Here is a 26,372-nt window from a genome sequence, read left to right on the forward strand (position 1 = left end):
ACGCAGGCAATGAGGCAGTGATCGCTGAGATCCTGGTTGAAGACAGCAGAGGTGTATTTAGAGGACAGGTTGGTCAGGATGATATCTATGAGGGTGCCCGAGTTTACGGATTTGGGGTTGTACCTGGTAGGTTCCATGATAATTTGGGTGAGATTGAGGGCATCTAGCTTAGATTGTAGTACGGCCGAGGTGTTAAGCATGTCCCAGTTTAGGTCACCTAACATTACAAACTCTGACGATAAATGGGGGGCAATTAATTCACATATGGTGTCCAGGGTGCAGCTGGGGGCTGAGGGGGGTCTGTAACAAGCGGCAACAGTGAGAGACTTATTTCTGGAAAGGTGGATTTTTAAAAGTAGAAGCTCAAACTGTTTGGGCACAGACCTGGATAGCATGACAGAACTCTGCAGGCTGTCTCTGCAGTAGATTGCAACTCCACCCCCTTTGGCAGTTCCGTCTTGGCGGAAAATGTATACACATACAGAGGCATTTTTCAGCTATGATTTTACCACTCAGAATCCAGAATGGATATGACAATGGGGCCAGCACAGGATGTAATACACCCTTACAACAATCTACTTTTTGTTCTTCTTGACTTCTTATCTGGTAAACTGCTACTATGTGTCAAGAAAAGAGCCCCAATTAGGGGTTAGTGTACTCCAGTAAAAAAGGGCTGGATTAGATTAAAAACTATTGCCCTGTGTCCCCGTTCATAGGGGCATGAGAGACTAGTCAGTGGTAGAATTGAGTTGGCACTTTATTGGCCCAAACACCCATAGACCCACAAGGTTGAGGATACTAATGGACAGTAATTAGTCATCTTTTTTTTGTTGTTACATTGATGCATTTTGTCTTCTAACTGTCCAAGAACAGGATCCAAAGTGTTAGGAAATATTTGTTCCCATAAATACAAAGGAGGATGTCTCTCCTCATACCTCTGGCACTTTAGTCAGACTGCCAGACTTTGCACCACAGAGCCAATCAGGAGAGAATACATACAGGTCAACGGTGCCAATTGAAAGTCAAGGGGTGTGTCTGTGCCTTTTGGATTACTCTCTCTTTACAGAGATCCCCTGTGGTTCAAGTCTGCTCTGCGCATGTCTGAAAGTGACAGAGCCAGCATCCAAGAGTTTTTCACAGTACATGTATGTCATAAAAAACTATTACACTTATGAATGTATGTAAAATGCTAATATGTATTAGATCCAGTACAATGGAATAACTAAGACCTGAATTTGAATGCAGCGTGTTCCGATTCCTCCTTCTCTTTCTGTCCAGCAGGGTCAACCAAAAACACTTGGCCTGATGGTTCATGCAGATACTGGGGAAGCAATATAGAAATGTATTGACCCCTTAAATTATTTTACTATTAAATGACCCATATCACAACCCTCATACCTCTTCACAAAAATGTACCTAAATCAATTTTGGAAAAATAATTTTACTCACAAAAGACGTAGGAATTTATTTTCCCAGTTAGAAATAGTAGGCCATGCATCAAATAACTATTTTCATCAGAAAAACGAACCCTCAAATGCACTATTGCATTTTGTAAGTTGTCTGCAGGTGGCTTGTTGTGAATGCACTCAAATATCAAGTCATTATCAGGTTATGTAAACTGCGTTCTAATACTCAACGTAGAAGAATTTGTCTTAATGTACAGTGTATGAAAGTGATGCTATTAAAAGGATTCTTTCACGTTATCAAGCTCACTGTGACTGACAAATCACTGCCTATTACTGTGATTAAAAAGAGCATATGAAACCCTGTTTTTCATGAGGCCTACCTGTGCGCCTTCCTTTAAGAACCTCTGTTTGAACACCTCTCCTGTCCTTGATCCATTCCACATACAGCCATTTGCGGATCATTTCAGTGTCCATGTGAAAGATAGTTATTGCGAGGATGGAACATTTGTTGACTTAAAAGTTTTTTTAAACACCCATGTAAAATGAAAGGCCTGCAAAGCTTACAGATTTAAGTCTAATAGCATGAGATGAAAGTAGACAAACATCAGTGTGTGTAACGCTCGTCAAAAGAAGTGGACCAAGGTGCAGCGTGGTACGTGTTCATGATACTTTATTTACTCAGAACACCCAAACAAAACAACAAAAGAATAACGAACGTCACGTTCTGAACGCTTCTCAGAGCTAACAAAAAAACAACATCCCACAACCTAACGTGGCAAAACAGGCTGCCTAAGTATGATTCCCAATAAGAGACAACGATAAACAGCTGTCCCTGATTGAGAACCATACCCGGCCAAAACATAGAAACACAAAAAATAGAATGCTCACCCCACATCACACCCTAAACTAACCAAATAGAGAAATAAAACGGCTCTCTAAGGTCAGGGCGTGACAGTGTGCAATGTGTAGGCCCACTGAGTGGACATTCTGCTTGTTTGAAGTCACTAGGTCACATGACCAAGGAGCTATTGAAATTCTAAATGTAGAAAAATTCATGTAAGACCATGTGAGATGAAAATGGACAAACTAAAGGGTGTGCAATATAGAACGGTAGTCAGTGGACATTCTGAACCGTGTTTGAAGTCACTAGGTCACATGACCAAGGAGCTATTGAAATTCTACATTTTGAAGAATTAATGTAAAACCATGTGAGATGAAAATGGACAAAGTCAAGGGTGTGCAATATAGAAGGGTAGTCAGTGGACATACTGAACCTTGTTTTAAGTCATTAGGTCACATGACCAAGGAGCTATTGAAATTCTACATTTTGAAAAATGTATGGAAAACCATGTGAGATAAAAATGGACAGACTAAAGGGTGTGCAATGTCTAGGCCCACTGAGTGGACATTCTGAACCTTGTTTGAAGTCACTAGGTCACATGACCAAGGAGCTATTGAAATTCTAAATTTAGAAAAATTCATGTAAGACCATGTGAGATGAAAATTGACAAACTAAAGGGTGTGCAATATAGAAGGGTAGTCAGTGGACATTCTGAACCTTGTTTGAAGTCACTAGGTCACATGACCAAGGAGCTATTGAAATTCTAAATTCTGAAAAATTTATGGAAAACCATGTGAGATAAAAATGGACAAACTAAAGGGTGTTCAATGTGTAGGCCCACTGAGTGGACATTCTGAACCTTGTTTGAAGTCACTAAGTCACATGACCAAGGAGCTATTGAAATTCTAAATGTTGAAAAATGTATGGAAAACCATGTGAGATGAAAATGGACAAACTAAAGGGTGTGCAATGTGTAGGCCTACTGAGTGGACATTCTGAACCTTGTTTGAAGTCACTAGGTCACATGACCAAGGAGCTATTGAAATTCTAAATTTAGAAAAATTAATGTAAGACCATGTGAGATGAAAATGGACAAACTAAAGGGTGTGCAATATAGAAGGGTAGTCAGTGGACATTCTGAACCTTGTTTGAAGTCACTAGGTCACATGACCAAGGAGCTATTGAAATTCTAAATTTTGAAAAATGTATGGAAAACCATGTGAGATAAAAATGGACAAACTAAAGGGTGTTCAATGTGTAGGCCCACTGAGTGGACATTCTGAACCTTGTTTGAAGTCACTAAGTCACATGACCAAGGAGCTATTGAAATTCTAAATGTTGAAAAATGTATGGAAAACCATGTGAGATGGAAATGGACAAACTAAAGGGTGTGCAATGTGTAGGTCTACTGAGTGGACATTCTGAACCTTGTTTGAAGTCACTAGGTCACATAACCAAGGAGCTATTGAAATTCTAAATTTAGAAAAATTCATGTAAGACCATGTGAGATGAAAATGGACAAACTAAAGGGTGTGCAATATAGAAGGGTAGTCAGTGGACATTCTGAACCTTGTTTGAAGTCACTAGGTCACATGACCAAGGAGCTTTTGAAATTCTAAATTTTGAAAAATTAATGGAAAACCATATCAGATGAAAATGGACAAACTAAAGGGTGTGCAATGTCTAGGCCCACTGAGTGGACATTCTGAACCTTGTTTGAAGTCACTAGGTCACATGACCAAGGAGCTATTGAAATTCTAAATTTAGAAAAATTCATGTAAGACCATGTGAGATGAAAATGGACAAACTAAAGGGTGTGCAATATAGAAGGGTAGTCAGTGGACATTCTGAACCGTGTTTGAAGTCACTAGGTCACATGACCAAGGAGCTATTGAAATTCTACATTTTGAAGAATTAATGTAAAACCATGTGAGATGAAAATGGACAAAGTCAAGGGTGTGCAATATAGAAGGGTAGTCAGTGGACATACTGAACCTTGTTTTAAGTCATTAGGTCACATGACCAAGGAGCTATTGAAATTCTACATTTTGAAAAATGTATGGAAAACCATGTGAGATAAAAATGGACAGACTAAAGGGTGTGCAATGTCTAGGCCCACTGAGTGGACATTCTGAACCTTGTTTGAAGTCACTAGGTCACATGACCAAGGAGCTATTGGAATTCTAAATTTTGAAAAATGTATGGAAAACCATGTGATGAAAATGGACAAACTAAAGGGTGTACAATGTGTAGGCCTACTGAGTGGACATTCTGAACCTTGTTTGAAGTCACTAGGTCACATGACCAAGGAGCTATTGAAATTCTAAATTTAGAAAAATTCATGTAAGACCATGTGAGATGGAAATTGACAAACTAAAGGGTGTGCAATATAGAAGGGTAGTCAGTGGACATTCTGAACCTTGTTTGAAGTCACTAGGTCACATGACCAAGGAGCTATTGAAATTCTAAATGTTGAAAAATGTATGGAAAACCATGTGAGATAAAAATGGACAAACTAAAGGGTGTGCAATGTGTAGGCCTACTGAGTGGACATTCTGAACCTTGTTTGAAGTCACTAGGTCACATGACCAAGGAGCTATTGAAATTCTAAATTTAGAAAAATTAATGTAAGACCATGTGAGATGAAAATGGACAAACTAAAGGGTGTGCAATATAGAAGGGTAGTCAGTGGACATTCTGAACCTTGTTTGAAGTCACTAGGTCACATGACCAAGGAGCTATTGAAATTCTAAATTTTGAAAAATGTATGGAAAACCATGTGAGATAAAAATGGACAAACTAAAGGGTGTTCAATGTGTAGGCCCACTGAGTGGACATTCTGAACCTTGTTTGAAGTCACTAAGTCACATGACCAAGGAGCTATTGAAATTCTAAATGTTGTAAAATGTATGGAAAACCATGTGAGATGGAAATGGACAAACTAAAGGGTGTGCAATGTGTAGGTCTACTGAGTGGACATTCTGAACCTTGTTTGAAGTCACTAGGTCACATAACCAAGGAGCTATTGAAATTCTAAATTTAGAAAAATTCATGTAAGACCATGTGAGATGAAAATGGACAAACTAAAGGGTGTGCAATATAGAAGGGTAGTCAGTGGACATTCTGAACCTTGTTTGAAGTCACTAGGTTACATGACCAAGGAGCTATTGAAATTCTACATTTTGAAAAATTCATGTAAAACCATGTGAGATGAAAATGGACAAACTACAGGGTGTGCAATATAGAAGGGTAGTCAGTGGACATTCTGAACCTTGTTTGAAGTCATTAGGTCACATGACCAAGGAGCTTTTGAAATTCTAAATTTTGAAAAATTAATGGAAAACCATATCAGATGAAAATGGACAAACTAAAGGGTGTGCAATGTGTATGCCCACTGAGTGGACATTCTGAACCTTGTTTGAAGTCACTAGGTCACATGACCAAGGAGCTATTGAAATTCTAAATTTAGAAAAATTCATGTAAGACCATGTGAGATGAAAATGGACAAACTAAAGGGTGTGCAATATAGAAGGGTAGTCAGTGGACATTCTGAACCTTGTTTGAAGTCACTAGGTCACATGACCAAGGAGCTATTGAAATTCTAAATGTTGAAAAATGTATGGAAAACCATGTGAGATGGAAATGGACAAACTAAAGGGTGTGCAATGTGTAGGCCTACTGAGTGGACATTCTGAACCTTGTTTGAAGTCACTAGGTCACATAACCAAGGAGCTATTGAAATTCTAAATTTAGAAAAATTCATGTAAGACCATGTGAGATGAAAATGGACAAACTAAAGGGTGTGCAATATAGAAGGGTAGTCAGTGGACATTCTGAACCTTGTTTGAAGTCACTAGGTTACATGACCAAGGAGCTATTTTATTTTTATTTATTTTTTATTTAACCTTTATTTAACCAGGTAGGCAAATTGAGAACACGTTCTCATTTACAATTGCGACCTGGCCAAGATAAAGCAAAGCAGTTCGACACATACAACAACACATAGTTACACATGGAGTAAAACAAACATATAGTCAATAATACAGTGAAAAAAAAAAAAAATAAGTCTATATACAATGTGAGCAAGTGAGGTGAGATAAGGGAGGTGAAGGCAAACAAATATATGTATAAATAAATAAAAATATAAAAGGCCATGGAGGCGAAGTGAGTACAACACAGCAAGTAAAATAAAAACTAAAAAAATAAATAAAAATAAAAATAAATAAATAAATAAATAAAAATAAAACAATGGAATGGTTGGTTTGCAGTGGAAGAAAGTGCAAAGTAGAGACAGAAATAATGGGGTGCAAAGGAGCAAAATAAATTAATAAATAAATACAGTAGGTAAAGAGGTAGTTGTTTGGGCTAAATTGTAGATGGGTTATGTACAGGTGCAGTAATCTATGAGCTGCTCTGACAGCTGGTGCTTAAAGCTAGTGAGGGAGATAGGTGTTTCCAGTTTCAGAGATTTTTGTAGTTCGTTCCAGTCATTGGCAGCAGAGAACTGGAAGGAGAGGCGTCCAAAGGAAGAATTGGTTTTGGGGGTGACTAGAGAGATATACCTGCTGGAGCGCGTGCTACAGGTAGGTGCTGCTATGGTGACCAGCGAGCTGAGATAAGGGGGGACTTTACCTAGCAGGGTCTTGTAGATGACCTGGAACCAGTGGGTTTGGCGACGAGTATGAAGCGAGGGCCAGCCAACGAGAGTGTACAGGTCGCAGTGGTGGGTAGTATATGGGGCTTTGGTGACAAAACGGATGGCACTGTGATAGACTGCATCCAATTTATTGAGTAGGGTTTTGGAGGCTATTTTGTAAATGACATCACCGAAGTCGAGGATTGGTAGGATGGTCAGTTTTACAAGGGTATGTTTGGCAGCATGAGTAAAGGATGCTTTGTTGCGGAATAGGAAGCCAATTCTAGATTTGACTTTGGATTGGAGATGTTTGATGTGAGTCTGGAAGGAGAGTTTACAGTCTAACCAGACACCTAGGTATTTGTAGGTGTTCACATATTCTAAGTCAGAGCCGTCCAAAGTAGTGATGTTGGACAGGCGGGCAGGAGCAGGCAGTGATCGGTTGAAGAGCATGCATTTGGTTTTACTTGTATTTAAGAGCAGTTGGAGGCCACGGAAGGAGAGTTGTATGGCATTGAAGCTCGCCTGGAGGGTTGTTAACACAGTGTCAAAAGAAGGGCCAGAAGTATACAGAATAGTGTCGTCTGCGTAGAGGTGGATCAGAGAATCACCAGCAGCAAGAGCGACATCATTGATGTAAACAGAGAAGAGAGTCGGTCCAAGAATTGAACCCTGTGGCACCCCCATAGAGACTGCCAGAGGCCCGGACAACAGACCCTCCGATTTGACACACTGAACTCGATCAGAGAAGTAGTTGGTGAACCAGGCGAGGCAATCATTAGAGAAACCAAGGCTGTCGAGTCTGCCAATGAGGATGTGGTGATTGACAGAGTCAAAGGCCTTGGCCAGGTCAATGAATACGGCTGCACAGTATTGTTTCCTATCGATGGCGGTTACGATATCGTTTATGACCTTGAGCGTGGCTGAGGTGCACCCATGACCAGCTCTGAAACCAGATTGCATTGCGGAGAAGGTGTGGTGGGATTCGAAATGGTCGGTAATCTGTTTGTTGACTTGGCTTTCGAAGACCTTAGAAAGGCAGGGTAGGATAGATATAGGTCTGTAGCAGTTAGGGTCAAGGGTGTCCCCCCCTTTGAAGAGGGGGATAACCGCAGCTGCTTTCCAATCTTTGGGGATCTCAGACGACACGAAAGAGAGGTTGAAGAGGCTAGTAATAGGGGTGGCAACAATTTCAGCAGATAGTTTTAGAAAGAAAGGGTCCAGATTATCTAGCCCGGCTGATTTGTAAGGGTCCAGATTTTGCAGCTCATTTAGAACATCAGCTGACTGTATTTGGGAGAAAGAGAAATGGGGAAGGCTTGGGCGAGTAGCAGAGGGGAGGGCAGTGCTGTTGTCCGGGGTAGGGGTAGCCAGGTGGAAGGCATGGCCAGCCGTAGAAAAATGCTTATTGAAATTCTCAATTATAGTGGATTTGTCGGTGGTGACAGTGTTTCCTATCTTCAGAGCGGTTGGAAGCTGGGAGGAGGTTTTCTTATTCTCCATGGACTTTACGGTGTCCCAGAACTTTTTTGAATTTGTGTTGCAGGAAGCAAATTTCTGCTTGAAAAAGCTAGCCTTGGCTGTTCTAACTGCCTGTGTATATTGGTTTCTGGCTTCCCTGAAAAGTTGCATATCACGGGGGCTGTTCGATGCTAATGCAGAACGCCATAGGATGTTTTTCTGTTGGTTAAGGGCAGTCAGGTCAGGAGAGAACCAAGGGCTATATCTGTTCCTGGTTCTAAATTTCTTGAATGGGGCATGCTTATTCAAGATGGTGAGGAAGGCATTTTTAAAAAATGACCAGGCATCCTCTACTGACGGGATGAGATCAATATCCTTCCAGGATACCCCGGCCAGGTCGATTAGAAAGGCCTGCTCGCTGAAGTGTTTCAGGGAGCGTTTGACAGTGATGAGTGGAGGTCGTTTGACCGCTGACCCATTACGGATGCAGGCAATGAGGCAGTGATCGCTGAGATCTTGGTTGAAAACAGCAGAGGTGTATTTGGAGGGCAAGTTTGTTAGGATGATATCTATGAGGGTACCCGTGTTTACGGAATTGGGGTGGTACCTGGTAGGTTCATTTATAATTTGTGTGAGATTGAGGGCATCAAGCTTAGATTGTAGGGTGGCTGGGGTGTTGAGCATGTTCAAATTTAGGTCGCCTAGCAGCACGAGCTCTGAAGATAGATGGGGGGCAATCAGTTCACATATAGTGTCCAGAGCACAGCTGGGGGCAGAGGGTGGTCTATAGCAGGCGGCAACGGTGAGAGACTTGTTTTTAGAGAGGTGGATTTTTAAAAGTAGAAGTTCAAATTGTTTGGGAACAGACCTGGATAGTATAACAGAACTCTGCAGGCAGTCTTTGCAGTAGATTGCAACACCGCCCCCTTTGGCCGTTCTATCTTGTCTGAAAATCTTGTAATTGGGGATGAAAATGTCTGAATTTTTGGTGGTCTTTCTAAGCCAGGATTCAGACACGGCTAAAACATCCGGGTTGGCAGAGTGTGCTAAAGCAGTGAACAAAACAAACTTAGGGAGGAGGCTTCTAATGTTAACATGCATGAAGCCAAGGCTATTACGGTTACAGAAGTCATCAAAAGAGAGCGCCTGGGGAATAGGAGTGGAGCCAGGTACTGCAGGGCCTGGATTCCCCTCTACATCACCAGAGGAACAGAGGAGGAGTAGGATAAGGGTACGGCTAAAAGCTATGAGAATTGGTCGCCTAGAGCTACTAGAGCAGAGAGTAAAAGGAGGTTTCTGGGGGCGATAAAATAGTTTAAAGGAATAATGTACAGACAAAGGTATGGTAGGATGTGAATACAGTGGAGGTAAACCTAGGTATTGAGTGATGATGAGAGAGATATTGTCTCTAGAAACATCATTGAAACCAGGTGATGTCATCGCATATGTGGGTGGTGGAACTGAGAGGTTGGATATGGTATAGAGAGCAGGGCTAGAATCTCTACAGTGAAATAAGCCAATAAACACTAACCAGAACAGCAATGGACAAGGCATATTTACATTAAGGAGAGGCATGCTAATCGAGTGATCAATAAGGGTCCAGTGAGTAGAGGTTGGTTGGGGTCGTGGCGATCCAGACAGCTGGCCGGGTATATGGCTATCGGTAGCAGCATAGGATGGAGGTCTGTTTGTAGATACCTCGTGCGTTTCCGTCGGTAGGTTAGTGGGGTTCCGTGTAGTGGGGTTCCGTGTGGTAGAGGGGATCAATCCAAATTGGCAAAATAGATATAGTGACCCAAGGAAAAAATAAAATAAATAAATAATAATAATAATAATAGTTGTCCAATATACTTGTTCAAATAGCAGCCGATAAGACAGCTAACGATTAGCGGGCCTCAGATGAGCGTTCAGGTAACGTCGGGACGGAGGTGCCAGTTGGATAAATCCCTCGGGCAGATAACGTCGGCAGTCAGTCGCGGCAGTCAGTCGTGAAGGCCCGGTGGGGTTCCGTATCTGCAGCAGCAACAAAAGAAACGGGTCCGGATGGTGATGGAACTCCTCAGCTGGCTAGCTCCAGAATGATTAGAGTTTGCTCCGGGGTCGACGTAAGCCAATAGTCACACGGTTTGCAGCTAGCTAGCTGCGAAATCAAGGTACAAGTGTCCAGAGCCTGCGGCTGGAATCCGGGGAAACTGAGAGAAAAAAAGAGTCCCGGAATGCTCCGGTCCGAGTCGCGTTGCACAAAAGTGCTGGTAGATTATCGAGCTAAAGGAATAGCTGATGACCACTAAACGTGGGCAGCTGAAACACCAACGCTAGCCAGCAAACCGGCTAATTTCGGGGCAGCTACAGATTAGCTTCTGGCTAGCTATCGGAGTAGCTTCTGGTTAAGCTTTCAGGCTAGCTTCTGAATTAGCCCCTGGCTAGCTTCCACGATGGATTTTCAGATTGAGGTAAGTAATACTTTTTGTAATTGGTGAAGCGGGTTGCAGGAAAGCTTTTGCAGGAAAGCTTTTGTAGTTGAGTTCTTGGATAATAAAATAGATAAAAGATATGCGAAGAAAGGTGTAAATATATATATATACAGGACACGAACAATACGGAACAGAAAAAGACGTCTGAACTGCTAAGCCACCTATTGAAATTCTAAATGTTGAAAAATGTATGGAAAACCATGTGAGATGAAAATGGACAAACTAAAGGGTGTGCAATGTGTAGGCCTACTGAGTGGACATTCTGAACCTTGTTTGAAGTCACTAGGTCACATGACCAAGGAGCTATTGAAATTCTAAATTTAGAAAAATTCATGTAAGACCATGTGAGATGAAAATGGACAAACTAAAGGGTGTGCAATATAGAAGGGTAGTCAGTGGACATTCTGAACCTTGTTTGAAGTCACTAGGTTACATGACCAAGGAGCTATTGAAATTCTAAATGTTGAAAAATGTATGGAAAACCATGTGAGATGAAAATGGACAAACTAAAGGGTGTGCAATGTGTAGGCCTACTGAGTGGACATTCTGAACCTTGTTTGAAGTCACTAGGTCACATGACCAAGGAGCTATTGAAATTCTAAATTTAGAAAAATTCATGTAAGACCATGTGAGATGAAAATGGACAAACTAAAGGGTGTGCAATATAGAAGGGTAGTCAGTGGACATTCTGAACCTTGTTTGAAGTCACTAGGTCACATGACCAAGGAGCTATTGAAATTCTAAATTTTGAAAAATTTATGGAAAACCATGTGAGATAAAAATGGACAAACTAAAGGGTGTTCAATGTGTAGGCCCACTGAGTGGACATTCTGAACCTTGTTTGAAGTCACTAAGTCACATGACCAAGGAGCTATTGAAATTCTAAATGTTGAAAAATGTATGGAAAACCATGTGAGATGGAAATGGACAAACTAAAGGGTGTGCAATGTGTAGGCCTACTGAGTGGACATTCTGAACCTTGTTTGAAGTCACTAGGTCACATAACCAAGGAGCTATTGAAATTCTAAATTTAGAAAAATTCATGTAAGACCATGTGAGATGAAAATGGACAAACTAAAGGGTGTGCAATATAGAAGGGTAGTCAGTGGACATTCTGAACCTTGTTTGAAGTCACTAGGTTACATGACCAAGGAGCTATTGAAATTCTACATTTTGAAAAAGTCATGTAAAACCATGTGAGATGAAAATGGACAAACTACAGGGTGTGCAATATAGAAGGGTAGTCAGTGGACATTCTGAACCTTGTTTGAAGTCATTAGGTCACATGACCAAGGAGCTTTTGAAATTCTAAATTTTGAAAAATTAATGGAAAACCATATCAGATGAAAATGGACAAACTAAAGGGTGTGCAATGTGTATGCCCACTGAGTGGACATTCTGAACCTTGTTTGAAGTCACTAGGTCACATGACCAAGGAGCTATTGAAATTCTACATTTTGAAATATTCATGTAAAATCATGTGAGATGAAAACGGACAAACTAAAGGGTGTGCAATATAGAAGGGTAGTCAGTGGACATTCTGAACCTTGTTTGAAGTCACTAGGTTACATGACCAAGGAGCTATTGAAATTCTACATTTTGAAAAAGTCATGTAAAACCATGTGAGATGAAAATGGACAAACTACAGGGTGTGCAATATAGAAGGGTAGTCAGTGGACATTCTGAACCTTGTTTGAAGTCATTAGGTCACATGACCAAGGAGCTTTTGAAATTCTAAATTTTGAAAAATTAATGGAAAACCATATCAGATGAAAATGGACAAACTAAAGGGTGTGCAATGTGTATGCCCACTGAGTGGACATTCTGAACCTTGTTTGAAGTCACTAGGTCACATGACCAAGGAGCTATTGAAATTCTAAATGTTGAAAAATGTATGGAAAACCATGTGAGATGGAAATGGACAAACTAAAGGGTGTGCAATGTGTAGGCCTACTGAGTGGACATTCTGAACCTTGTTTGAAGTCACTAGGTCACATAACCAAGGAGCTATTGAAATTCTAAATTTAGAAAAATTCATGTAAGACCATGTGAGATGAAAATGGACAAACTAAAGGGTGTGCAATATAGAAGGGTAGTCAGTGGACATTCTGAACCTTGTTTGAAGTCACTAGGTTACATGACCAAGGAGCTATTGAAATTCTACATTTTGAAAAAGTCATGTAAAACCATGTGAGATGAAAATGGACAAACTACAGGGTGTGCAATATAGAAGGGTAGTCAGTGGACATTCTGAACCTTGTTTGAAGTCATTAGGTCACATGACCAAGGAGCTTTTGAAATTCTAAATTTTGAAAAATTAATGGAAAACCATATCAGATGAAAATGGACAAACTAAAGGGTGTGCAATGTGTATGCCCACTGAGTGGACATTCTGAACCTTGTTTGAAGTCACTAGGTCACATGACCAAGGAGCTATTGAAATTCTACATTTTGAAATATTCATGTAAAATCATGTGAGATGAAAACGGACAAACTAACGCATGTGCAATGTGTAGGCCCACTGAGTGGACATTCTGAACCTTGTTTGAAGTCACTAGGTCACATGACCACGGAGCTATTGAAATTCTACATTTTAAAACATTTATGGAAAACCATGTGAGATGAAAATGGACAAACTAAAGTGTGTGAAATGTGTAGGCCTACTGAGTGGACATTTTGAACCTTGTTTGAAGTCACTAGGTCACATTACCAAGGAGCTATTGAAATTCTACATTTGGAAAAATTCATGTAAAACCATGTGAGATGAAAATGGACAAACTAAAGGGTGTGCAATGTGTAGGCCCACTGAGTGGACATTCTGAACCTTGTTTGAAGTCATTAGGTTACATGACCAAGGAGCTATTGAAATTCTACATTTTGAAAAATGTATGGAAAACCATGTGAGATAAAAATGGACAGACTAAAGGGTGTGCAATGTCTACGCCCACTGAGTGGACATTCTGAACCTTGTTTGAAGTCACTAGGTCACATGACCAAGGAGCTATTGAAATTCTAAATTTTGAAAAATGTATGGGAAACCATGTGATGAAAATGGACAAACTAAAGGGTGTACAATGTGTAGGCCTACTGAGTGGACATTCTGAACCTTGTTTGAAGTCACTAGGTCACATGACCAAGGAGCTATTGAAATTCTAAATTTTGAAAAATTTATGTTAAACCATGTGAGATAAAAATGGACAAACTAAAGGGTGTGCAATGTCTAGGCCCACTGAGTGGACATTCTGAACCTTGTTTGAAGTCACTAGGTCACATGACCAAGGAGCTATTGAAATTCTAAATGTTGAAAAATGTATGGAAAACCATGTGAGATGAAAATGGACAAACTAAAGGGTGTGCAATGTGTAGGCCTACTGAGTGGACATTCTGAACCTTGTTTGAAGTCACTAGGTCACATAACCAAGGAGCTATTGAAATTCTAAATTTAGAAAAATTCATGTAAGACCATGTGAGATGAAAATGGACAAACTAAAGGGTGTGCAATATAGAAGGGTAGTCAGTGGACATTCTGAACCTTGTTTGAAGTCACTAGGTCACATGACCAAAGAGCTATTGAAATTCTACATTTTGAAAAATTCATGTAAAACCATGTGAGATGAAAATGGACAAACTACAGGGTGTGCAATATAGAAGGGTAGTCAGTGGACATTCTGAACCTTGTTTGAAGTCACTAGGTCACATGACCACGGAGCTATTGAAATTCTACATTTTGAAAAATTAATGGAAAACCATGTGAGATGAAAATGGACAAACTAAAGTGTGTGAAATGTGTAGGCCTACTGAGTGGACATTTCGAACCTTGTTTGAAGTCACTAGGTCACATTACCAAGGAGCTATTGAAATTCTACATTTGGAAAAATTCATGTAAAACCATGTGAGATGAAAATGGACAAACTAAAGGGTGTGCAATGTGTAGGCCCACTGAGTGGACATTCTGAACCTTGTTTGAAGTCACTAGGTCACATGACCAAGGAGCTATTGAAATTCTACATTTTGAAAAATGTATGGAAAACCATGTGAGATAGAAATGGACAGACTAAAGGGTGTGCAATGTCTAGGCCCACTGAGTGGACATTCTGAACCTTGTTTGAAGTCACTAAGTCACATGACCAAGGAGCTATTGAAATTCTACATTTTGAAAAATTAATGGAAAATCATGTGAGATGAAAACGGACAAACTAAAGCATGTGCAATGTGTAGGCCCACTGAGTGGACTTTCTGAACCTTGTTTGAAGTCACCAAGTCTCATGACCAAGGAGCTATTGAAATTCTACATTTTGAAAAATGTATGGGAAATCATGTGAGATGAAAATGGACAACCTAAAGGGTGTGCAATATGTAGGCCCACTCAGTGGACATTCTGAACCTTGTTTGAAGTCACTAGGTCACACGACCTAGGAGCTATTGAAACTTTACATCTGGAAAAATTCATGTAGAATCTTGTGAGATGAAAATTGACAAACTAAAGGGTGTGCAATATAGAAGAGTAGTCAGTGGACATTCTGAACCTTGTTTGAAGTAAGAATGTTACATGACCAAGGAGCTATTGACATTTGAATGTATAAAAAGTTTGTACTTTGTTCACGCTCCCTAACTAATTCAACTAGGAATACAAGACGCTGCAGACATGTTTATTAGCTTTGGAAAGCAAATTAATGTCTAAATCATGAAAATAATGTCCTGTGCAATGTTGTGCGCAATTATTCCAACATCAGTATTTGGAGTATGTGGCTCAAGTGGTTTGAAAGCTATTGAGGTTTGAAAGCGCGAATATCCATCGAATATCGAACTTGAAACTGTCTTTACCTCGGTATTTACTTTCTATTTGGCAGCTCAGGCGGTTATTCTAGACAAGGCTCTTCTGTGTCTTTATCCTTCTCACACAAGTGCTCAAGCCTTCAGGGCTCTCGAGTGGCGCAGCGGTCTAAGGCACTGCATCCCAGTGCTAGAGGCATCCAAAAACACCCTGGTTCGAATCCAGGCTGTATCACAACCGGCCATGATTGGGAGTCCCATAGGGCGGTGCACAATTAGCCCAGGTTTGGCCGGTGTAGGCCGTCGTTGTAAATAAGAATTTGTTCTTATCTGACTTGCCTAGTTAAAAAATGTTGTTTAAAAAAAATATACTACAGTACATAATCTACTGGTATAACGTTGTTGTTGAATGCTGTTCTAAAACAAGCTCTAGACTTTTATTTTGGAAATGAAACCGGAAGCTGCCAAGCAACTTTAACATCTGGGCTAACTTCGACTAGCTCCATCCGGTTCATATATTTAGCAGATTCCACATTATTGACAAAAGTTTGCACACATTAAAAAATATCTATAACCGAGTAAAGTGAGACGTAAAGTTAGAATTTAACGTGTAAATGTTCATTCATAGTCGTAACATAGGGTTTACAGATCTATTTTAACATTTACGTTTCATTTTATGTTTCACTGTATTGGATCACTCCAATATATTGGTATCACTCCACGGCAGAAGGATACATCCGAGGTGAGGATTTACAGATTTACTCACGTGTACACCTGTGTCACAGCTGGGGCCGCCCCTATATTTAGACCCCATGGCCGCGACACAAGTTGTCTTCATTTTCTCACGGACGTCTGTATTGTTTGTGGTACAAACTTATGAAAGTTCGCTTTGTAAGTCACTGGTAAGTGTAATATCTTGCGTGGAAGTATACTCACTGACTGTTTGTAGCCTGGAGCAGCTGGCCACATGGCCAGCCCCTCTTGAGTGCTCCACTCACTGCACAGGGTTGATCTGTATCTTCCTCCTGTGGTTTTTCGTACTTGAGTTTTGTTAGCGGTACACTACGACTCTGTGTGCATCCATTAGTATGGTGGCTCTTGCTGCCACAAACTGTAATTTACCTTACACAACTTGCCAACTGGCTTGTTCTATGTGTGTGTTGTGAATTGCTTTAACCGCACCTTAGGTGCGGGTTTTCTGCTAATTACCCTGCAGGGTTATTTTCTTGTTCTTTCCCCTGCAGAGTGTAAGAATATCGTGGTGGGCTTTCCACTACGTTGAGACATTAACTTTGGAGTTCCTTAACTGAATTACTCCATCATATGGTGCTGTTTTACTGCTTGGATATTAAACCGGCTAGGTAACATTGCAGTTGGCGTAAACAAAAAACAGATAAAACAAATCCATTACCTGGTTGCTGTTTTTTTGTCTGCCTGCTTTTCCCACACAGGTCTTCCATGTTTTTTGCAGAGGTACTGGGTAATTTATCTCTCACCGGGTTCCTATTCCTCCAAGCAGGTCACGACATAAGCTCTCCCAGGGCGTCGGACCCCTGCTCCGTTGCCTTGTTGGCTTGGCTGAGCTTATGGATTCACTTTGTGAGAGGTGATGGTGGCATCCCCCTGGGGATCCACATACCTTGTGTATGCACTGCCTGGGTTTGAGCCACGTGGAGAGGGTGGTAGAGCGCCCTACCGGATGCCTGTTCTGTGTGATGTTCTCAGAACGCCTGCGCCTGGCGCGATTGAAGGCCATGCGCAAGTGGGTTGGCCAGGCTCTGGCTCAGGCTGGGGACGAGCTCCCTCCCTAGGAGTGGTGCGCCCGCGAGCTGTTAGTCCCTCTACTGGGCCCAGTACCCCTCCCAGGAAGCTTGGCCGGAGCCACCGCCGGCAGAGCCCATCTGCTGCTAGTCCTGGACGGGGACAGGAGTCGGACAGCTGGGACCACCTTGAACGGAGGGCGCATGCCCTGCGTCAGGAGGTTGATAGTTTCGATGGCGACGACAGCTGTTCCCTGTTGGCCAGTGATAGGCAGTTCCTGGGGGACGATGCTGGCACTGTTCACCACCGTGAGCGGGGCTACCAGACTGACATGCCATCAGAAGCCGGCAGCAGGGCTTCATCGCCCCCAGTTCCCCTGGGTGTTGTCCATAATGCTTGAAAGGGCTACCAACTCCAATTCCACGGTGGCTGACCCCCTGAAGAAAACCCTGCGGCTGGAAATCTCCTAACTCCTGGACAATGGTGTCATCCGCAGGATCGAAACATCAGAACGGCTAGGTGGGTTCTACTTATTTTGTGGTTCCAAAAAGAGACAGAGGGTTTCAATGGTTCTGGACCTCCGCAACCTCAATGAGTACTTGAAGGTACTGAGGTTCCACATACTGTCCCCAGCCCACGTTTTGCAGGCCGTGTCCAGGGACCCTGTGGTTTGTGACGCTGGACCTGAGGGATGTGTACTTCCATGTTCCTGTTCACCCAGCTCATTGGCAGTACCTCCGATTCACTTTCGAACCGACGGCTTACGAATTCATGGTTCTTCCCTTCGGCCTCTCCTTGGCACCCCGCACTTTCACAAAGTGCATGGACACTGTCCTGGCACCTCTCACGTCCTGAGGATTGTTGATCCTCAATTACCTGGACGATTGGCTGATTTGTTCCCCGACAGACAGAAACATGCTCCTGACCCACATCGGCGGGCTGAGCATTATTGTAAACAACAAGAAGAGTTGTCTGATGCCCACCCAGAGGGTGGCGTTCATTGGCATGGAACTGGAATCAGTCCTCATGAGAGCATGCCTGCCCACCAGAAGGGTTCAGGCGATCTTATCTTGCCTTGACCACCTTCGGCAGGGGTGGGTGGTATCTGCCCTGACAATGCATGTTGGGCTTGCTGACCACGGCCTCGTTGCTAATTCCCCTGGGCCTGCTACATCTCCGGCCTCTACAACAGTGGTTCAACTCCCACCGGCTGCACCCAAAGCGTCACCGCCAGCTGCGGGTGATCGCACAGTGCCTCAGGGCATTGTTGAGGTGGCGCTGTCGCTCCTTTCTCTCAGGGGATGGAGGAGATGCCGAGGATGTGCCGCCGGGAGCTGGTCAGCACAGACGTCTTCCAGATCGGCTGGGGGGATGTGACCAAGGGCAGGTTGGCCAGAGGCTGTTTGCTACCTCCTTGGAGCGGCAGGCACATCAATACATTAGAGCTCCGAGCTGTACTGCTATCCCTGCGGTCTTTCCTTCCACATCCGAAGGGAAGATATGTCCTGGTGAGAACGGTGGTGGCTTACATCAACCATCAGGGTGGACTGAGGTCCCACCACCTCCATCTTATGGCACAGGAGCTTCTTCTCTGGGCTCAGGGACGTCTAGAGTCTCTACGCGCAGCGCACGTACCTGGCATCCTGAATGTGGCAGCGAATATGCTCTTGATGGAGGGACCACCACCTTGGGACTGGAGCCTACATCCCCAGGGGGTGCAGCACCTGTAGGCCAAGTTTGGGAGGGCGCAGGTGGACCTGTTTGCAATGCACACTGGACATCTGGGCTTGGATGCTCTGGCTCACCATTGGCCAGGGCTGGAGCTTTACACATTCCCCCCTTTTCCCCTGATCCAGGCTGTGCTGGACAGGACCAGGATGCTGGTATCCCCATACTGGCCCAGACGACCCTGGTTCAGCCTTCTCATGTCCCTGTTGTCTGGGACACCTTGGCAACTGCACCTGAGACCCGACCTGCTGTCTCAGACCGGGGGAACTCTGTGGCATCCGAGACCACACCGCCTCAGTCTGTGGGCTTGGCCGCTGAACGGCACCAATGGTCCATGTTAGGACTACAAGAGGGCATAATGAACACCATGCAGAGCGCAAGGGCACTGGCTACAGTTGCACTGGCGGTTGTTCGGCTCTTGGTGCACTGGTATTGAGGTTGTGCACGAGTCATGCGGGTTGCAGTATGTCCTTCAATACCTGCAGTCTCGCTTGGATGAGGGCTTGGCAGCCTCTACACCGAGAAGGTATTTGGCGGCTATATCGGCCTGCCATGTGGGGTGGATGGACAGGCCAGTGGGGCATCATCCCTTGGTCTCCAGGTTTATGAAGGGGGTTTGTCGCCTAGAGCCCGCTCAATGGCAAGCTGGGATCTGGATGTGGTCTTGGCAGCTTTGGCAAAGCGGCCTTTCGAACCGTTGGAGTCTGACTCCCTGAAACACCTCTCTATGAAGGTGGCTTTTTTGGTATAATTTACTTCCATGAAGAGGGTGGGTGACATTTCTTTTTCCATGCTCTTTTGGTAAGTTCTGAGTGCTACCGGATGGACCCTGGTGGGAGGAGTATATCTCTCCGTCCCAACCGTTCATTCCTCCCGATGGTTCTGTCAGACAGGCATGTGAACATCTTTTATCCTGTCTGTTTACGACCCCCGGCAGTGGCAGGGGAGTCTGGTGTCCGACATGCTGTGCCCTGTGCGGGCACTGGCTGCCTATGAGGAGCGGACACGGTCAGTGAGAACAACAGACCAGCTCTTTGTCTGCTATGGTAAGAGAATCCTGGGGGATGGGCCATCAAAGCAAAGGCTCTCTCGCTGGATCGTGGACACGATTATGACAGCATACCGCTTGGCTGGCAGGCCAGTGCTGGGATCTGTGGTGGCACATTCAACACGAGGTGTGGCTGCTTCCTGGGCTCTACCGAGAGGAGTGCCCCTCACTGATATTTGTGCTGCGGCCAGCTGGGTAAATGTGGAACCTCCCTCTGCGGTTGGTTCAGCGATCCTGGGCGTTGCCTCCCTTTCCGGGGACTGTGCCGAGACCCCCCCCTTCCACATGGAAGGTTACATATGTAACCACGGTTATGTGAGCTATATGGATCACTCCAATCCTCTACGGTACTAGAGGCGCTTCAAAAATGATGTAGAGAACGTGTGTCGCGGCCATTGGGTCTATATATAGGGGCAGACCCCATCCATGACACAGGTGTACACGGGAGTAAATCTGTAAATCCTCACCTCGGATGTATCCCTCCAGCGCAGATTGATACCAATATATTTGACTGATCCATATAGCTCATATAACCGTGGTTACATACGTAACCTTCGTTTCACGCATGCCTTTTCTTACGATCCTAATAATTTACTTATGGATTTTGTTACAATCCTAACGATATGTATGTCCAACCTTTTGACAAGTATCTGGCTCCATATGTGTGCATCGTTGATACAGACAGGCAGGGAGAAACGTTAGTCAGATAGTAGACAGTAGATGCTCGCTACTACCATTGGTTATTACCGAAGACAGTACAGTTTAGAAAATGCTACTACCTAGCGGCTACGAGTACACACTGCATGGGAAGGGAGGGAGTCCCTGAAGTGGGCAGGGCAAACGTTAGCTAGCTAGGCTACGTCACAGTCTTGATTTCAGGCGAGGGCTTGCAGGAGATTGAATAGGAAGGTGGCAGAGACGCTGTGAATATTTACTTTTTTTAAATCGATTTAACCACACAACCAAAGTATATTACAATACAGAAGGGTTTCACGCATATTTGTGAGGATATATCACCGGAAGAAGATGGGTAGCTGCCTTACAGTTGGACCAAATGAAGCCGTGGTTGTTTCTGGTAGGTGTCCTCCCTGCATGCTAGCTAGCCAACAAAATGCGTAATTGTTATTAATGTATGATTATTTTGTTAACCTGTTCGTTTACCAAGTGTTTTCAGTTCATGTATAGCTGACTTTAGCTAGTTAATGAAACGGTAATTGCGTTGCTTTTGCTCGATGGATAAACATAAATCATGTCGCTTCACTAACGTTAGCTAGTTGTAACTAGCCCCTTGATAATGTCTGTTATATTGCATTACACATTAAGATACATTGGACGAAGGCGTCTTCTGTGGGGGAGTTTTATCTGTAGGGACAAGTTTTATTGTCTGGGTAGTTTTGTTTGGAGCACCGCTCAGTCTGAACATTAACACACATTGCTTGCAGTATGATTTGTGAAGCATAAGGACCTTATCTTTCATATCAGAGAAACCATCCTCAAAAAAACAATGTTACATTGATACACACCTTTTTATAGGGTTAGTGTTCCCACACAGCTATATTTCCGTGTTTACTGTTTACGGAAGACAGAGGGACCACCTGTACTAATTAGCTATCTAGCATGCGCCGAACACCTGTGTGTAACCGAAGAAGGCCACCATAAACGTGTTGCCGGCTGCAACATACTGTCGTCTGCAACTGTAATAAAGCCAGTTAAAACAGTATACGTTAAGTGTGTATTATGTTTGTAGAACCGTATCACAATTGAGAATCGATAGATGGAGTGTTTGGCTGCCAGGGCCAGTCTACCTCTGAAAATAACATACTCAGCAAAAATATTAACATCTCACTGTCAACTGCGTTTATTTTCCAGCAAACTTAAAACGTGTAAATATTTGTATGAACATGACAAGATTCAACAACTGAGACATAAACTGAACAAGTTCCACAGACATGTGACGAACAGAAATGGGAAAAATGTGTCCCTGAACAAAAGTAAGTCAGTATCTGGTGTGGCCAACAGCTGCATTAATTACTGCAGTGCATCTCCTCCTCATGGCCTGCACCAGATTTGCCCGTTCTTGCTGTGAGATGTTACCCCACTCTTCCACCAAGGCACCTGCAAGTTCCCGAACATTTCTGGGGGGAATGGCCCTAGCCCTCACCCTCCGATCCAACAGGTCCCTGGCGTGCTCAATGGGATTGAGATCCGGGCTCTTTGCTGGCCATGGCAGTACACTGACATTCCTTGTCTTGCAGGAAATCACGCACAGAACGAGCAGTATGGCTGGTGGCATTGTCATGCTGGAGGGTCATGTCAGGATGAGCCTACAGGAAAGGTACCACATGAGGGAGGATGTTTTCCTTGTAACATAGTGTTGAGATTGCCTACCATGACAGACCCTCCATCTCCAAATCGATCTCGCTCCAGAGTACAGGCCTCAGTGTAATGCTCATTCCTTTGGCGATAAACGCAAATCCGACCATCACCCCTGGTGAGACACAACCGCGACTCGTCAGTGAAGAGCACTTATTGCCAGTCCTGTCTGGTCCAGCGACGGTGGGTTTATGCCCATAGGCGACATTGTTGCCGGTGATGTCTGGTGAGGACCTGCCTTACAACAGGCCTACAAGCTCTCAGTCCAGCCTCTCTCAGCCTATTGCGGACAGTCTGAGCACTGATGGAGGGATTGTGCCTTCCTGGTGTAACTCGGGCAGTTGTTGTTGCCATCCTGTACCTGTCCCGCATGTGTGATGTTCGGATGGACCGATCCTGTGCAGGTGGTGTTACACGTGGTCTGCCACTGCAAGGACAATCAGCTGTCTGTCCTGTCTCCCTGTAGCGCTGTGTTAGTCGTCTCACAGTACGGACATTGCAATTTATTGCCCTGGCCACATCTGCAGTCCTCATACCTCCTTGCAGCATGCCTAAGGCATGTTCACGCAGATGAGCAGGGAACCTGGGCATCTTTCTTTTGGTGTTTTTCAGAGTAAGTAGAAATTCCTCTTTAGTGTCCTAAGTTTTCAGAACTGTGACCTCAATTGCCTACAGTCTGTAAGCTGTTAGTGTCTTAATGGCTGTTCCACAGGTGCATGTTCATTAATTGTTTATGGTTCATTGAACAAGCATGGAAAACAGTGTTTGTTGAACCCCTTACAATGAAGATCTGAAGTTATTTGGATTTTTGTGAATTATCTTTGAAAGACAGGGTCCTGAAAAAGGGACATTTCTTTTTTTGAGTTTATAAGGCCCTTGGACCTTAAGAAGTAACAGTAAAGTTAGGCTCCTTAATAGTACATCTTGGGCTATGTTGTTACCAGCTGATTAACCAACCTGGTGTCAGAGCATTTCATATTGTTCTGTACGTAAATATGAGATACCATTTAGTATGATATGTTTTGTATGGTAAAGTGGAGTCTGGTAAAGTATGGTAAAGTAAAGTCCTCATGGGAGGAAGGGGAGGACCATCCTCAGTGAATTTCATAAAAACAAAAATATTGAAACATTTAAAGTTGTCCTGTTTTAGATAAAACTTGAGCAAATAATTGATTAAAACACACTGTTTTGCAATGAAGGTCTAAAGTAGCCTCAGCAGCACTCTCTAGGGTCACACCAAGCTGTAGCTGGAGGACAGCTAGCCTCTGTCCTCCTCTGGGCGCATTGACTTCAATAAAAAATCCAGCAGGCTCTTGGTTCTCACCCCCCTCCATAGACTTACACAGTAATTATGACAACTTCCGGAGGACGTCCTCCAACCTATCAGAGCTCTTGCAGCATGAACTGACATGTTGTCCACCCAATCAAAGGATCCGGGAATTAATCTAGTACTGAAAGTATAAACTAAAGCTAGCTAGCACAGCATAAAATGTGGTGAGTAGTTGACTCGGAGAGAAAGACAATTGTTAAACAGTTTTGAACAAATGTATTTCTTCCAAAATTTAAGGAGACGCAAGAGAGCGCTAGCTATATTTGGTTGAATTTTTTTTAAATGTTCATTTAGCTAGCTGAATGCCATCAGCTAGTTTAGCCTATTCAAACACCTGGCTCAAACAGAGAGGGATGTTATGTTAGCTAGCTGGCTATGGCTATCCAAAATTGGAACTCTTAACAAGTCAAGGTAAGCTTTTGGTTTAATAAATTTATTGCCCCCGGGGCCTGCCGTTGTAACTGTTGAACTGCGTTCTGACTGTACACTACTGCATGATTGTAGCGGGTTTACTAACCCATTAGTTCCAGTAGCTATGTTGGCTGTGAGGTGACAATGATATAGGCTCTGCGTAGTGGTTAGCAGTCATGATATGGTTTGGCTTGAAAGGTTTTTTCGCCCGGTCACAGACAGCTTATCTGTGGTGCACATAAGTCCACAAGCGAAGGGAAAAGGTGAGAGAAGAGCGAGTATATGGTTGCGAGATGGAATGATATATATATATATATATATAAGGAGCAAAGTGATCATGCTCTTTTTATATGGCTGCTATGAAAGTGAACTGTGTTTGCGTGTGATCAGGGGTGTATTCATTCCAATTCTGTTGAAAAATGCTTCTTAAACGAAAGCAAAAGGAATGGGGATAAACATACCTGAATTTGTCCAATGAACTAATTTGCCAATTTTGGACTAGTGATTACACCGTAGATCAGCTAGATGCAGGCAAGAATGTGCAAGGAGGTATTGAATGTGTCACTGTCTGTCACCTTGATTACTCAATTCTCTCGACCTGTGCACTTAGATTGTAAACTTTTATTCATAGGCTAGGTTGTAGCAACCTCATGGTGGGTACAGGGGAAATTTTAGTATCATGCAGTAGCCTAAACCTATCAATGTTACATTGAGCTGGGTGAATGCTTGCTTGCCTCCCTACCTCTGAGGAAGTACAGTTCCCGCTCAGCCCAGTCAAAACTGTTCGCTGCTCTGGCACCCCAATGGTGGAACAAACTCCCTCACGACGCCAGGTCAGCGGAGTCAATCACCACCTTCCGGAGACACCTGAAACCCCACCTCTTTAAGGAATACCTAGGATAGGATAAAGTAATCCTTCTAACCCCCCCCCCTTAAAAGAGTTAGATGCACTATTGTAAAGTGGTTGTTCCACTGGATATCATAAGGTGAATGCACCAATTTGTAAGTCGCTCTGGATAAGAGCTTCTGCTAAATGACTTAAATGTAAATGTAAATGAATGGAATACGAATGAGTCATCCAATATGCTGTAATAGAAATGTCCATGCTCGTAAAAAAAAATAAAAATAATCATCCTCATCTTAAGCGGCACCGACCGCCACTGGTATGGTATGTATTAATTTGTGGATGTCCATCACCCAATTCATGATATGTTACGAATTACAATTTGTATTATATGTTACGAATTTCCAAAATATATTGTTATACAATACATTATGAATTTGAAAAACGTACAATATGTTAATAATTCTAGCTAGGTGGCTAACTTTAGCTCGGCTATGGGTTAGCTCAGCTGTACATAGTCCATCTGTAAACAGCCCACTCAATTTACCTACCTCATCCCCTTACTGTTTTTATTTATTTACTTTTCTGCTCTTTTGCACACCAGTATCTCTACTTGCACATGATCATCTGATGATTTATCACTCCAGTGTTAATCTGCTAAATTGTAATTATTCGCTGCTATGGCCTATTTATTGCATACCTCCTCATGCCTTTTGCACACAATGTATATAGACTCATTTTTTCCCCTACTGTGTTATTGACTTGTTTATTCTTTACTCCATGTGTAACTCTGTGTTGTCTGTTCACACTGCTATGCTTTATCTTGGCCAGGTCGCAATTGTAAACGAGAACTTGTTCTCAACTAGCATACCTGGTTAAATAAAGGTGAAATAAAAAAATAATAAAAGGGTTAAGATTAGTAGTTAGGTTAAAGGGTCAGGGTTAACTAAAAGGGTTAATGTTAGGGTTAGATAACATGCTAAATGTATTAAGTAGTTAAAGTTGCTAATTAGCTAACATGCTCATGTTGTCAGTGATGAGATTTGAACTCGCAACAATAAATCGCAAACAATTCACACAATGAAGTTATGAAACAATGAATGTGCACAAGTTGGCTGGAGAGTGCGCATTCTGGAGAGAGAAGTGCGTTGTGCATTGTCAATCTGACGTCTGCATTGGCCATGCAGCATTTACGGTGATATAGCTTCAGCATAAGTCAGGGTATTCATACTTCTTGCACTTCACAGAGCAGTGCAGAGCTGTTGTCAAGTAAGTGAATGTGTGTT

General features: G+C 43.0%; 1 protein-coding gene across 1 annotated transcript in view; it reads left to right on the forward strand.

The window, feature by feature from the left end:
• The first annotated feature begins 20,985 nt into the window (after positions 1 to 20,985).
• Positions 20,986 to 26,372, forward strand: part of flot2b (flotillin 2b) — a 43,003-nt gene continuing 37,616 nt past the window's right edge. The window contains exon 1 of the mRNA XM_071357303.1: positions 20,986 to 21,203. Coding sequence (XP_071213404.1) covers positions 21,155 to 21,203 — 49 coding nt within the window. The 5' untranslated portion in view covers positions 20,986 to 21,154. The remainder of the gene's footprint in view (positions 21,204 to 26,372) is intronic.

Source organism: Salvelinus alpinus, chromosome 21 (genome assembly GCF_045679555.1).
Source record: "Salvelinus alpinus chromosome 21, SLU_Salpinus.1, whole genome shotgun sequence".
Lineage (NCBI taxonomy): Eukaryota > Metazoa > Chordata > Actinopteri > Salmoniformes > Salmonidae > Salvelinus > Salvelinus alpinus.